Source organism: Cataglyphis hispanica, chromosome 11, assembly GCF_021464435.1.
Source record: "Cataglyphis hispanica isolate Lineage 1 chromosome 11, ULB_Chis1_1.0, whole genome shotgun sequence".
Classification (NCBI taxonomy): Eukaryota; Metazoa; Arthropoda; class Insecta; order Hymenoptera; family Formicidae; genus Cataglyphis; species Cataglyphis hispanica.
The window spans coordinates 251,291-265,537 of record NC_065964.1 but is presented as its reverse complement, the minus strand read 5'-3'; the positions used below and the strand labels follow the sequence as shown (position 1 = coordinate 265,537).

Below are 14,247 nucleotides of genomic sequence, written 5' to 3'. Positions count from 1 at the left end.
TATTCAAGAGTGCATTTTCAATACTCTCAAAGGCAACGTGCCGCTTCAGTGTAACGATAAAAAACACTTGGCTAAACATAAAACTATTTTGCGACGTGTTGCGGCAAAACAAGATAATTGGAAGGTTAAAGAAAACTGTTAGTGCAACAAAGTGACTTTTTACCTTATCTAATAGGCCTTATACTAGGTGCTGTATTGTCCCGGATTATCGGCTAATAAAAAAAAGAAAAATACAATCCTGTATGTACGTGTCTTTTCCGGAAAAAAAAATAATAAAGAAGAATATTATTAACCTTAGGACTTTGAATAATGGATAGAGCTAAAAAAAATGGTTTTGATTTTTACGGAAAATCTCGAAAGAATACAGAAAATGCAGCAGCAACCGCAAGTATCAATCTCTAAGCCGGTTGATAATTCAACAAAGAAAAATGGAAATATGGAAATATCAAATGTAGAGAATGTTAACAATAATTCAATACGAACACCGGGAACACCTTTATCGCGACTCGACGCGGAGATGTGGCGTATTCTTAATCTCGTGACTCCTACCGACGAGCAGAAAAGATGGAAATTATATAAGGAAGTACTTCAGCGTTATCTTCATTTTGTTCGGGAGGCGAAAAAACGTTTACGTGATGGTACAAAGGGTAATGAAGATGAGCAGAACGAAGAAACAAATTTAGATGACGTTGATACCGAATTTATGAAAACGTCAACTTTAATTAGCAGCAGGCGTGGCGACGGAAGCGGTGGTAGTAGTAGCAGTAGTAGTTTCGGAAAGAAACGCTCTCAATTGGCTGAAATGATTAAAGAAATACTCAACAACGTATCGAAAACTTATCGTGATAAAGCGCGTGCCCTGTTAAAATATTTGATCGATATTCCGCCATCAAAGATTAGCTGAGATAAACGAGGACTCATAACTATAGACGGCAATGTCATAACGGATTCGAATATCACAGATCTTATAAATGACGCGATATGCGAAAGGAAAACAGTAAAAGCAACCGGAAGAATTCAGTTTGCTCGTTTATTACATGATATAGGCACGCCTTTCAATCTCAAAGGAAATCGCGATTTATTACATATGTTCGCACGATCTCATCGTATTAAAAGCACGTTACCGCGTGGAAGTTCCACTCCGAAAACTTCATTAGCGCGCTCAAAGTCGTGTAGATGTAAGGTGCATGAATCGAGCGAAACCGAAGGTGAGACGACATTTATATCTGCCGACGAGGATGACAGCGACAAAACATTAACGGGGGAGTTATGTAGCGCTGTCACCGTCAAAGAAGAGAAAAGGTTTACTCGATTGGAGCAAACTCGAATGATGGATCTCGAAAAATTCGATTACAATCCCGCACATTTTGCTAGCTATTTGGCGACGGCCAATTTGTCGCAAGCTGCTAAACCGGATTTCACACGGAATGAGGTTATCGACTGGCTTAAATCGCAAGACGCGTACACGCTGCATTGTCCGGTACGCTGAAAATTTCCGCGTTTACACTATAACGTGACAAATATCGATGACTTATGGGAAGCTGATTCGATCTTCGTAACCTCAAGAGTTATAATAATGGATATTCATATTTATTGACGGTTATTGACGCTCTTAGTAAATTTGTTTGGATAGAACCTTTTCGCGATAAAACAGCTACTTGTGTAATAAAAGCCTTTCAACGCATATTCTCGAGAAACAAAGATCGTTTACCTGTATACCTGCAGACAGATAAAGGTAAAGAATTTATTGCCAAGTACAAAATTTCTTAAAAAAAAAGATGTTCGTTTTCGCGTAACGCGGAATACCGATATTAAAGCGGCTATAGTAGAACGTTTTAATAGAACGCTCAAAGAACGGATGTGGCGATATTTTACTCATAAAAATGCACGACGTTACATCGATGTTTTGCAGGATATCGTTGACGCTTACAATCACACACGTCATTCCACCATTAAAATGCAACCTGCTGTTGTTACGAGAGAAAATGCTCTCATCGCGCGTGAAAATATGAATCGCCGATGGGGTGACGCCGAGCGGAAAAAAAAATCGTGGACGTAGACAAAAGGCTAAATTTATATTTATTACGTTATCGTGGGCGATTTTGTGCGGATTAAACAAAAGTAGCCTTTGAAAAAGGATACGAGGCAAAGTGGAGCAAAGAAATATTTCGAATTCACCGTGTTCTTGAATGGAGAAAACCGCGTGTATACAAACTAAGTGATTTAGCGGGTGAAGTTACGGAATTTTTTACGAGCAAGAATTAGCACCAGTTATTAAAGACTTGCATGGGGAAGAATTTATTGTCGATCTTGTGATAAAAAGTAAAGGGCGTGGTAACAATAAACAGTTACTAGTTAGCAAAAATATCCTTCAAAATTCGACTCTTGGATACCCGCTTCGAGTTTAAAATCTTTGAATCAAAAAGGGAAGAAGGATTTTACATGATTCTCCCGAGTAATAGCAGCATGCGTTTTTTTCCGGACAATAAAACCACACGTTTTACCACTGAATTACCTCAGCGTATAGATTTGCACGGTCGTTGGGAAGTAGCGCTTATGGATATTCAATTTCAGACTAGTTTTCTTCATATACGCCCTGATAAAGGATTAATAAGATTCGTCGATATTGAAGAATTTGCGATAGAATCCCATAAAAAAAAAAATTGAGGCTGTAAAATCTAAAATACCATCGAGTATTTATTCAAGTATGCATGATGTTATAGAAGCTATGAATTTCTTAGCTAATTCCATAGGATCACATATTGTTTGGTAATTTGCCATTACTCTCGGTCGTAAAATTACTATGAAAATTTCCTGCGGCAATGCGAAATGTAATATGATTTATTACATAAATTTTTCCGACAAACTTTGTCGAATACTCGGTTTTGATACGCGTAATAAACCCAATGTTAATCTAGTGGATCATTTACCGTTATGGCTCTATAATGAAGCCAGGTTTAATATACTGTTTAATATAGAGAAGGAGGATGAAAAAGATGATAAAATTGAAAATAATAGTGCTACAACCAATGTTTTACCTACGTGGATCTATAACGATGTTGAAATTTTTTCGTCACCTTTTTACGTACTACCACGCGATCGTCCGATAATAGCTGACGAACCTGCTAATTTGTTGCGCGGTATCCCCGATAAGCTCTTTGCCTATTGCGACATTTGCGAACCTTATATTACCGGAGATGTACAATCTCCTCTTCTGCGAATAGTCGCGATCGATGTTGGAAATGATTACGCGTTTGCATCTATTCAGATAAAGCATTTCTCACACGCTCAATACATCCTCCTGCGTCAATCGTGTTTTCGCACAATCGAAATAGATATAAGAGATCAACTAGGTCAGAGTATACCATTTGAATTTGAAACGTTGACAGCAACATTACACTTTAGGCGTATCGATTAGATAATAAAAAATAATTAGCGGGCGCAATAAAAAATTTAACATTAATGGATTATTATTCAGCGTTTTACGATGAATTACAAAACGGTGGTAGTCACGGCGGAGGAATTCCGCGAGTTTTCATCGGATCGCCTTATCAGCGAGGCCACGGCATTGGTAGTTTTCTCGGGGGATTATTCAGACGCGTACTACCTTATCTAGCGGCATACGTGCCGTGGGGAAAGAAGCTTTACGCGCCGGTGTTAATATAATCGACGATGTTGAAAACAATATGCCTTTTAAGGTAGCGGCTAAACATCGATTTGAACAATCACGTGATAATCTTAAGAGAAAAGCTAAAGAAAAATAACTAGTCTGATGAAAGGTTCGGGAAGGTATAAGACGGACACGAAAATGCATGTAGCTCAGTTTCCTTTCGGCGGGCTCGATTCGCGCATCGTTAAATCCTCGACATTACATAAACGACGACGTCCGACTAGTAAAAAAAGTTCGACAAAGACGAGTGGGAATAAAAAAACAAAAGCGGGGAGAAATAAAAGGAGGAAAAAACACACAACGGTGAAAAGGCAAACATCCGCGAAAAAAACTGTAATACCTGTAAAACTGTAAAACCTGTAAAAAACGCACCGTATCCGACATATTTTCTTAAAACAGCTTATATTTTAATCATATTTTACGGCTAGAATTACAGCAACGATAAAAAATTTACGTTAAATAAGCATGTCCTTTCTTCACACGCATTCGAGCGAGTGTTTAAAAAGTGAGCTCGATCTTTTCTTTTTGCCGCCTACGCAAACTAGTATCGAGAGTTCACAATGGATTCATTACAAACCCATCACTTCGCTCTCGGACGATTCTCCGATAGAATTCGTTATTCCGGGTCACGGAAGAGAATATTTAGATCTCACACACATCATGCTGAGTCTTCGCGTACGCGTGGAAACGTCGGGCGATTCCATGGGGCATATTACAGGAACAAGCGAAACCACAGTATCCTCCGCCGCCATCATAGACCCTGTAAATCATCTGCTCCATTTCATCTTCAATCAAATCGACGTGTATTTCAACCAAAAACTCGCATCGTCTCCAAACAACGCTTACGCGTACCGCGCATGCATCGAGGCGTTATTAAATTATTCTTCACTCGCAAAAACTTCCCATCTAATCTCCTGTCTATGGGACGCGAATACATCTGGAAGAATGGACGAACCGGTGGAATCAAAAACACCAAATTCCGCTCTCGTAAGGCGCGCTCATTACATTCGCGGCGGGCGAGCGCTAGATCTTATAGGTCATCTTCATTGTGACGTTTTCAATCAAAATAAATTTTTAATTAACGGCGTAGAGGTACGATTAAAGCTCGTTCGTTCGAAAGATTCGTTCTGTCTTATGGATTGTTCATCGTCGAAGATTCACATATCGGATGCGAGCCTGCTAGTAAGAAGAGCGAAAATAAGCGTCGGATTATCGCACACGCAAGAATATTGAGTAAAGTTACAGCCAAATATCCGCTCACGAGGGTCGAGATTAAAACGTTCACGATACATAGCGGTGTTGTGGGTGAATCGTTGGATAATGTAATACTAGGATAACTTCCGAAAAGAATAATAGTTGGCTTTGTCAATAATAAAGCATTTAACGGAGATAGAAAATTAAATCCATTTAATTTCAAAAATTACGGAATAAATTTCTTCTCACTATACGTCGATGGCATGCAAATTCCTAGTAGACCGTTACAACCTGTTTTCTCGACGGACGAATCACTTTATATCGAAGCCTATCAAACGTTCTTCGCGGGAACGGGTATTCAATTTTTGAACGAGGGAAATTCTATAAACAGAGATGATTATTCCAAGGGTTACACGCTATTCGCTTTTGATCTCACACTCGATCTGTCAGCTAATTATGCAGGGCATTGGAATCTTGTGAGACACGGCAGTTTGCGATTAGAAGTGCGATTCGAGAAGGATCTCACTGAGACTGTTAACTGCATTATTTACGCCGAATTCGATAATATCATAGAAATTGATTCATCTCAAGTCATCGTCGATTTTGCTGATTAGATTTCTATCGTCTGCTACAATGTAACACTCAGAAAAATTACCACATTTTTCCCCCATCCACGTTCCATCAAAACGCCAACATCAGCGTGTAACGCATCAAAAAATGTGCAATGTAGCAAAAAAGAATTCAGTTTCATTCGAGACTCGAGTATCATCGCTTCGCGAAAAATTTAAACTATCAAGAACGCTCTGATTTTCGCATTATGGATAAAATCGTCGACATACAAGGTTTCCGCGATGCCCGCGCAAAATTTATTCCTAAAGAAGTCGCCATTGTCGCCGTTAACGTATCATTCGTCGGACATTGGATTATGATACCTCCTCAATCGTTTGGTGAATTACCAGAAAAAGTAAGACGAGAAAATAATTGGCTCACACGAAATTACCACGGCATTGAATAGTTCGACGGAGAAGCTAATCCGAAATATTTTACATTGTATCTATGTGAAATAACAAGACGGGCGCGATATATTTATGTTAGAGGAATCGAAAAAGCAAGCTACTTACAGAATTTACTGTCCAGAGATATATATATAATTTGGAAGATGTTTCACCAGCCTTTAAAAATCTGACGGCAAGAGGAGAGCGTGGACGATATTGCGCTTATCACGATTTCGAAAATTTGGAATCTTCCATTGTGCGTTACGCAACGCGTACAAATTAAAATATTGAATACTCGAGCAAAATAATATCGCCGCCAATTTTACAAATAACAATACTCCAACTACTTATGGCTCTCCACATAATTGGGAAATATTTAATGACGTCGATGAAAACGAATCAGTAACGAGTATGACATTTCCTATGATATAAATATTAAAACGCTGCCAAATAACGAAATTGAGAAAAAAAATCTCGAGCAATCAATTAAAGAAGAAAAAGAGGAAGAAGAAGAAGAAAAATTTGCAAAATTCGAATTATCGACATTAGATGAAAACAGGATCGAAACATCTACTATCGCCACGCTAACAGACATTGGAAACTTATCGATACAGGATAATCAAAACGTGAAACCGGACGAGGTAAATACTGTGTTATTGAATATATAATACCTCTCGTACGTTTGCCTCCGAATAAAAAAAATGAACTCTCGCAAAATTTTACAAGCATTGCGACACATCATTGCCAGACATGCGAAAGTTTATCCTGCCGACAGAGTCCCGAGGGTGTGGACACGGTCGATAGCCATCGTCGCTAATAGATCACAATCAACCTGGAGAACACTGGGTTGCCTTCTTCCTCGACGAGCATGGCACAGCCACCTACTTTGACAGCTACGGAATACCATCCTTGCATCCTAGATTTTTCCTCCGACTTCGACGAAACTTTATTATTTATCGGTGGAATACTCAACAAATACAAGGAATTTTTTCTCAAACATGCGGACACTATAGTTGTGTATTTTTATATTATATGTGCAACGGTTATGATCTTAATCGATTTCTTAGTCTTTTTACCGAAGATTGCAAACATAACGATCGTTTAATTGTACACTTATTTTGTAAAATTTTTTTTCAGAAAGAAACATGTGAAGCAATGTATGTAATGTGATGGCACGTTTAATAATATAATTCGATTTGTAATATGTTATAAAAAAATACATTATATACTCCTATGTAATATTTTTATTGTATGTAATAAGAATATTATTTTATAAAAAAATTAATATGAATAAAAGACAGACTTTTTTTACTTAAATTGTTTAATTTTTTCAACCTTTTCTCTTTTCCTTTTTTCTTTTTTTATGTTGTTATGTCGTTATTTACAACGATCCGAAAAAGAACAAAGAAATAAAAAGAAAAATTCCGTATTTCTTACATAGTCTTATCTAAACTCTAAAGAAATTGAAAAAATAGACATCCATAAAAATAAAAATACCTTAAAAATATTTTAAAAAAAGAAGAAAAGAATTTAAAATAACAAAATTTTTCCCCATTTGTCGTTTTTGGAAAAATGGTGAGGAACTAAGTATAAATTCTCTTTCCGTCGAGAAAATTTAACATTAGTTTTTCGTGAGTCGAAGTTTTTTGCTGATATCGAGTTGCCTAAACACTAGTAGCAAAATGTTTGTTTCCGAAATTATAAAAAAAATTATTTTATTGTGCGGATCCATAATTCTGGATTCGTCACAATTTGATAGTAAAAAATATTTATTGTTAATCAACGAAGAAGATCAGGAAAAAAATTATAAACTGTTTGAAAGTTTTGTGAACACGTGCAGCAACAGCGTAATAGGCATTTTATACCGTCTCGGCTATTTTAAAGGAGATGCCTGTTTGCTAGATATTGTCGGTGAAGATATATCCAGGCGCATGGTTTTGGAGACAAGATTAGACAAGGATATTGGCGGGCATGTAGCCCACCTGCTCAATCATTTTCATCGTTAACGAGCGTCAAGTAAATATAAATATATTTTATTTATAATACTAAAATGATTGATTTTTATTTTAATAAATTATTTATTTTTTACAAATTTTTTATTTTTTGCTAAAATAGTTGGAAATGAGGTAATGCCGACTATCGGAGCAGTAGAGCCGATGCGGAGAAAACGCCCCGCGAGAGCCAATAGCGGGGCCTTCTCGAAGACGCGCGAATGTTCGAAGACTTCCTCCGCCATTCAATGTCAACGTCATTGAAATCGTCACATTATCGGGTAAGTAATTTTTTTTTTGACAAAACAAAAAGTTTTATATTTTTTTTTTATATATAATATATATTCTGTTATTAATAAATATATAATGTTTTTCAGATAATGACTCGGATTCAAAAAAAAGAAGAAAAAGAAAAGAAATAATGTACATATAACAATAATAATATTTTTTTTCTATAATTTTGTATTAATATATATTTTTAATACATAATAATTAAATTCATAATTTTTATATCTGTAATTTAGATCTTGTAATAAATCATTTTTATATTTTAAATCCTCTATGTAAAAGTATTTTTATCCATTCCTTCTTTTCTCTTTTTCCTTTAGTTTTTTTAAAGTAAGATTTATTTAATTTTTTTAACACTTTTATTTAAATTCAACAAAATTAAAGTAATTAAATAAAACTTACAAATTAAAATTATAAAAAATATATATTATACAATAATTCCACGTAATATACAGTGTATTTTTATATAAAAAATAAATATAAATAAAAAATTTTATTTTATTTTAAATAAATACTATGTGAAATTTTTTTTTCTTCCTATCCTTTTAACCCTCCCATCTCACCGACGCCATAGCACCGTAAACCTCCTAGCGCTTATTTATATTTAAATGTAAATAGTAATTTCATTATTTGTAATATACGTTTCTCGTATTTTTACGTAAAAAAATTAATATAAATAAAAAACTGTTTTATTTTAAAACAGTTATGGCGAAAATATTTTCTGGCAAACACTATCCTCAGTACTCGCTTCTAATGTCTCCAACGATGGCGCCATCGACTACCCGCATACCATACCTCGACCGCTTGGACATCCCTATGCAAGAACATGTTCAACTTCCTTTCCCTCCCTTTATATCAGATAGATTATTCCGCTACATTATTCGATTTTTCTTTTTTTCCACAAAAAGGAGTGGAGGGGGGAGCGATGGAACTTACAGCGACACTAAGCGACCGCTCTTCATAAATATTTCATCTAACTCTTATTTTACTAAACTTTCAGCTAGCCTAGCATAATAGGACTTAGCTGGAAAATACAGAGGACCCAGGTTCAAACCCAAATTTTTCCACTCGGAAAAAATAAAAAAAATAAAAATAACCTCGTAGACGTCCACGCGTCCCCATTCTCTTTTTCCTGACAGGAGTGATGGTGGTGGTGATGGTGGTAATGGTGACGGACCAGACAGACCCTTTAAACTTTAAAGGGCCTAACCTCTAAAGGGAGAAGACGGGGGAGGGGGAAAAGGGGGTTTGACAGACAGGGGTGGCGACAGGGGGATTTGTTGTGACGGCCCATAGTGTCCAGACACAGCGGGGGGTAGGCGCCAGAAACCGAAAAGTGGAGGTTTGTTTTGACGGGCCATAGTGCCATGTATTACTATTTAGTTTTTTTATTTTTTAGAGAAAAATTTTTTTATTAGTTATTTTTCAGAGATAAGTATCTTTTCAACTTTTTGTTGTGTGCAAGGAAAATTTTTTATGAACTTGTACTTTTTTTTATCTTTATGTGATTTTTTTATTATGATATTATCATTCACATATATTATATTAAAATAATCATAATAATATACACATTTATAAAATGTACACGTTTTAATGCAACCATTGGGCATGCCAAGTTTTTATACCTTGCTTTGATGTAAGTTTGTCTTATCTATGATTTAGAATTTATGAGAAATTTTTTTTCAATAATTATATCCCAAAACCTTAGATGCGTATATTGTGCATTTAGTTATTTAGAAAATAACTTTTATTTTAGTTATACTACTACTTTAATTAAAATGCGATTTATTAAATATAATTTTTTTTAATATTGAAAATAAAATAAAAATATTTTATAGCATAAATTTTATAGCATAAATTTTATAGCATAAATAGCATGCTTTTTGCGGATTTTTTGATATCATTATTTTTATAAAAAATTTGAATAATTATTTTATACAAAAGTATATTTATTTAAAATGTTATTATTTAAATATAATATTTTTTCACATAGCGTGTACTTGGCGCCTTTTTTTTACCTTTCTTTAAAAAAATAATTTTTTTAGGGATTTCTAATGTACTATTCCATCTAGTTGATATATCGTTATGTAATCCTACAGAAAATCCTGTCACAAATGAAGGAAAACTCTAAGCATATGAATACTCATTATTATTTTTGGAAAGTGTGAAATCAAATCTTGCATCAGCTTTCAAAATCTCTTCTAGATTTTCAGCACTGTCTAATATGTTATTAATGTCCTGTTGCTGAGTAATTTCTTTTGCTTTTTCAATATCATGAGTTTTAAAAGCAAAAATTTTTATAATACTTTTAGCTTTAGCTATAAGACTATTAACATTTGGTAATTTAGAAATGGTGTCTACCATCACTAAATTATGGAGTCCATGTGCACACAAGGTACTCTGTCAATTTTCATAATTTTTGCATCTATAATCATATTTGTTCCTCCACCAGTTACGAAAGTTATAATTTTGTTATTTAAGTTAAATTGTTAGTACTTTTTTCAATTCTTCAACAATATTATCTGCTGTATGAGAATGTATAAGAAGCTTGTTTGTAATGTACATGACCTCAACTGTGTTTCTGTGAGTGATATCCAATGTAAAATAAAAGTCATAAATCGAATACGACGATAATTGTCAATCCAGTTAGTCAGTCCAGTTAGTGAAATTGCACTTGAATTATCTTCATTTATTTTCGTTTGAACAGCAAATACGCAATCATTATAAACCCTTGAAAGTACATGACGAGATAATGTACTTGGATGTGGCAGATCCAATTCATTTTGTACAATACCATGTATTTTTAAAAAGTCTATTTTTAGTCCATCTTTTTCAGCTTCAAAAAACGAGATGAGATCTCTACAAAACCAAATAGTCATACTGTCGCTTAGCTCTTTCTTTTTCTCAGTAATTTTGAAGATTTGGATGATTGTTCAGATTATTCATAAGAATGAAAGAATCTCCTAATGTTGGCTCTTTGATTCGATAAATATTGATTTGATATTATGCTCTTCTGTTAAATGGGTAATTAAATTTCCAGTACAAACTGTTTTTTTGTATCTATATATTTTTTGTCCATCAGGATGCATAAAACATATCTTACAATATGTGGAATCTGTCTATTATAATACTTTTTTCACTATTTTTAAGCATGCCAAAATAGTCTCTGGCGACACTTCGAGTACGAGTGGAATTTTTAATACTCACTACAAGATTTCTATTTTTTTTCAGTTCACTAGCATTATCAATAATTTCATCTGGCTCATCAACATTTTCTTCTGTGCATTCATCATTAAGTGACATTTTGCTTTACAAACTGCCTGAAAATAAAAATTTTATGTGGTTTATAACATCTAATAATTGCATTTCAGCTATTGCGCTTCTATATAAATATGTATATATAAATTATAAATGCATGCTACATGTATGTACGATGTATGACATAATTCTGACAAGCATGTGTGTGTGTGTGTGGTGTGTGTGTGTGTGTGTGTGTGTGTGTGTGTGTGTGTGTGTGTGTGTGTGTGTGTGTGTGTGTGTGTGTGTGTGTGTGTGTGTGTGTGTCATGGCGATTAAAAGTTTAGTAAACAAGTTAAACAAATTATACCTACCTAAAGTCTTTGTTGTAAGGTTTTAATAAAGTAACATAAAAGAGAATCACTGAATGCTCACATTGCTCACTAAACTGTTTTCTTTTTTTTGCTAAATACAGCCATTCACAGCATCTTTTTGGCGCTCCGCATTAATTTTCGACGGCGGCGGCAGCGGCGTTCGGCGAAAATTTCAAGATCGGCGGCGGCGGAATCGGAGCATGATAATTTACCGGCGGTGGCAGCGTGGCGTGGCGACGCAAAGATCTAACTACTACCGGAGAGAGAAGCCTGAGAGTGGCCATCCCGGCGTTTTTCATACGATAGCTTTCGGTCCCGTACAGCAGCGCCTCTACGTCCATTTTACGGCTGCTTGGAACTACATGGCCACGTCCATTTTCAAGCAGGATAAAACGGTCGAATGGTTCATTTCGGTGTTACGTCCACTTTTCAATTTTGGTTCATGTCTGTGCTACATCCATTTTTCGATATTGTCGATACTGGTAGTACACTGATCGCTAGACAAAGAGAGATGATTGCGTCGTCTTCGTCTCTCTTTCATCGCGTATGTGTGTAGCGTCTATGAAAGCACAAGGCACATGTTGAGCACACGGATGCGATTGTTGGGAGTTGGGATGAGATAATATACAGGGTGTCCCATAATTCGTGGATCACCCGTGATGTGCATATAAAAGATGTCAAAGTGAATAAGAAAGTCCTTTACCATTTTACGATTTTCCTAATAATTATTGAGATATTCATTAAAAAAGATCGGCCAATCCGCGCCTTATACAAGCGCGCGATGAGAAGAGATGTCCTACTGTAATGCGATAGTAAGCGGGGAGCACACACTTTTGCATAAGCGCATAACCATAAACATAAAGAAATTGATTAGTCCACAAATATATGCATAAAGAAATGAACCAATCAATTTCCTTATGCTTATAATTATGCGCTTATGCAAAAGTGTGTGCTCCCCGCTTTAGGCGCGCGGTGAGAAGAGTGTTATACGTTTGTACGTAGCCTTCATAGAGCGTCTCTCCCACCGCTTCGCTGCGCACCTAGTATCACATTACAATAGGCTGTCTTTTCTCGTCGTGCGCTTGTATAAGGCGCGGATTGGCCGATCTTTTTTAATCAATATCTCAATAATTATTAGGAAAATTGTAAAATGGTAAAGGACTTTTATATTTACTTTGACATCCTTTATATGCACATAACGGGTGATCCGCGAATTATGAAACACTCTGTATAATAGACAAGAGGCGACAATCGCATGCTGTCCTTGTTTCTCTAGCGTATCGCTTTACGGCTAAAATACGGGCTGAAAATGCTTTGTGGCCCTTATTAGTCTTGTTATTTTCATGGTAGAAAGCATAACTGCTTTGTACCTTGAAAGTAGCAAGACTAATAAGCACCCACTTTTTGCAAATTTTTTACTTGCATATATACATATGTGAATATATATATATGCAAATTATAATTAAAATTATACAATGCAATTAAATATATTGTATGATTAACAATATTAATAGTCGAATAATAGGTAATAGAATGAACAAATACAAAATATGTAAGACACGGGTGCTTAATTGTTAGACTTGATGATTTGTTGCTTTGTGACTATCATCGATACTTTGTGTATTATATTAACGAGATAAAGAAATAGCACAAAAATTATTTGGTTGTCATTTTTGTATAAATTTTATTCTGAAAATATAACAAATTTTAAAAGTAATTATATTTTTCAAATGCATGTAAGTACATGATAAATTTAAGTAAAAAAATTCTCTCCAAACTCGGAAGATTCGAACTCTGATCTACGGTGTGAGAAATTGAACGCTACGCTGCTCATTTAGCTACTTCGTATTCTTGAAAGTAAAATCAATTTAATCATTACTTATGTTACATACTTGTATTCTTCTTATGTTTATAATACTTTTATTTCAAAGATAATAAAAAGGCAGAAAATAATTTTTAATAGATATATATGTTATACAGTACGTAAAAAAAATACATTTTATTGTACGTAACATTTTATAAAAATAATAAAAATATTATATAAAAATAAATTATTTATTATAGAAAAATTATCTTATAAAATTTTTTTTTTTCTAAAATTGTTCTATCGAGATTTACTTTGATAATACATTTATATGCGGGACGTATTAATAACCCACAATACTTAAAGTATCTGCATGTATTTACACGATATCTGAAGAATTGAAAAAAGATAATATAATTATAAGTTTATGAAATTACGATTACAATTGTTAAACAATAATCAAACAAGAATTGACAACTGTGCTATTTCTCTATCCCGTTGATATGATATACAAATAAAGTATCAAGTCACGAAGCAACAAATCATCAAGTCTAATAAGCACTCGTGTCTTTTATGTATTTTGTATTTGTTCATTCTGTTACCTATTATTCGACTATTATTGATCATCAAACAATATTTAATTGCATTGCATAATTGTAATTATAATTTGAACATATATATTCACATATGTATA

At 34.5% G+C, this 14,247-nt stretch overlaps 1 protein-coding gene and 1 long non-coding RNA gene across 2 annotated transcripts; both read left to right on the top strand.

Moving 5' to 3' along the window:
• Nucleotides 1-4,135: 4,135 nt before the first annotated feature.
• On the top strand, nucleotides 4,136-4,903 carry LOC126852896 (uncharacterized protein F54H12.2-like). The gene has a single exon (XM_050598178.1). It carries the CDS (start codon nucleotides 4,136-4,138, stop codon nucleotides 4,901-4,903), a length of 768 nt encoding a protein of 255 aa, XP_050454135.1.
• Nucleotides 4,904-7,710: 2,807 nt separating this feature from the next.
• Nucleotides 7,711-8,286, top strand: LOC126853020 (uncharacterized). The gene is made up of 3 exons (XR_007687896.1): nucleotides 7,711-7,875; nucleotides 7,975-8,131; nucleotides 8,228-8,286. It is a non-coding gene; the product is annotated as an uncharacterized LOC126853020 (long non-coding RNA).
• The last annotated feature ends 5,961 nt before the right edge of the window (nucleotides 8,287-14,247 follow it).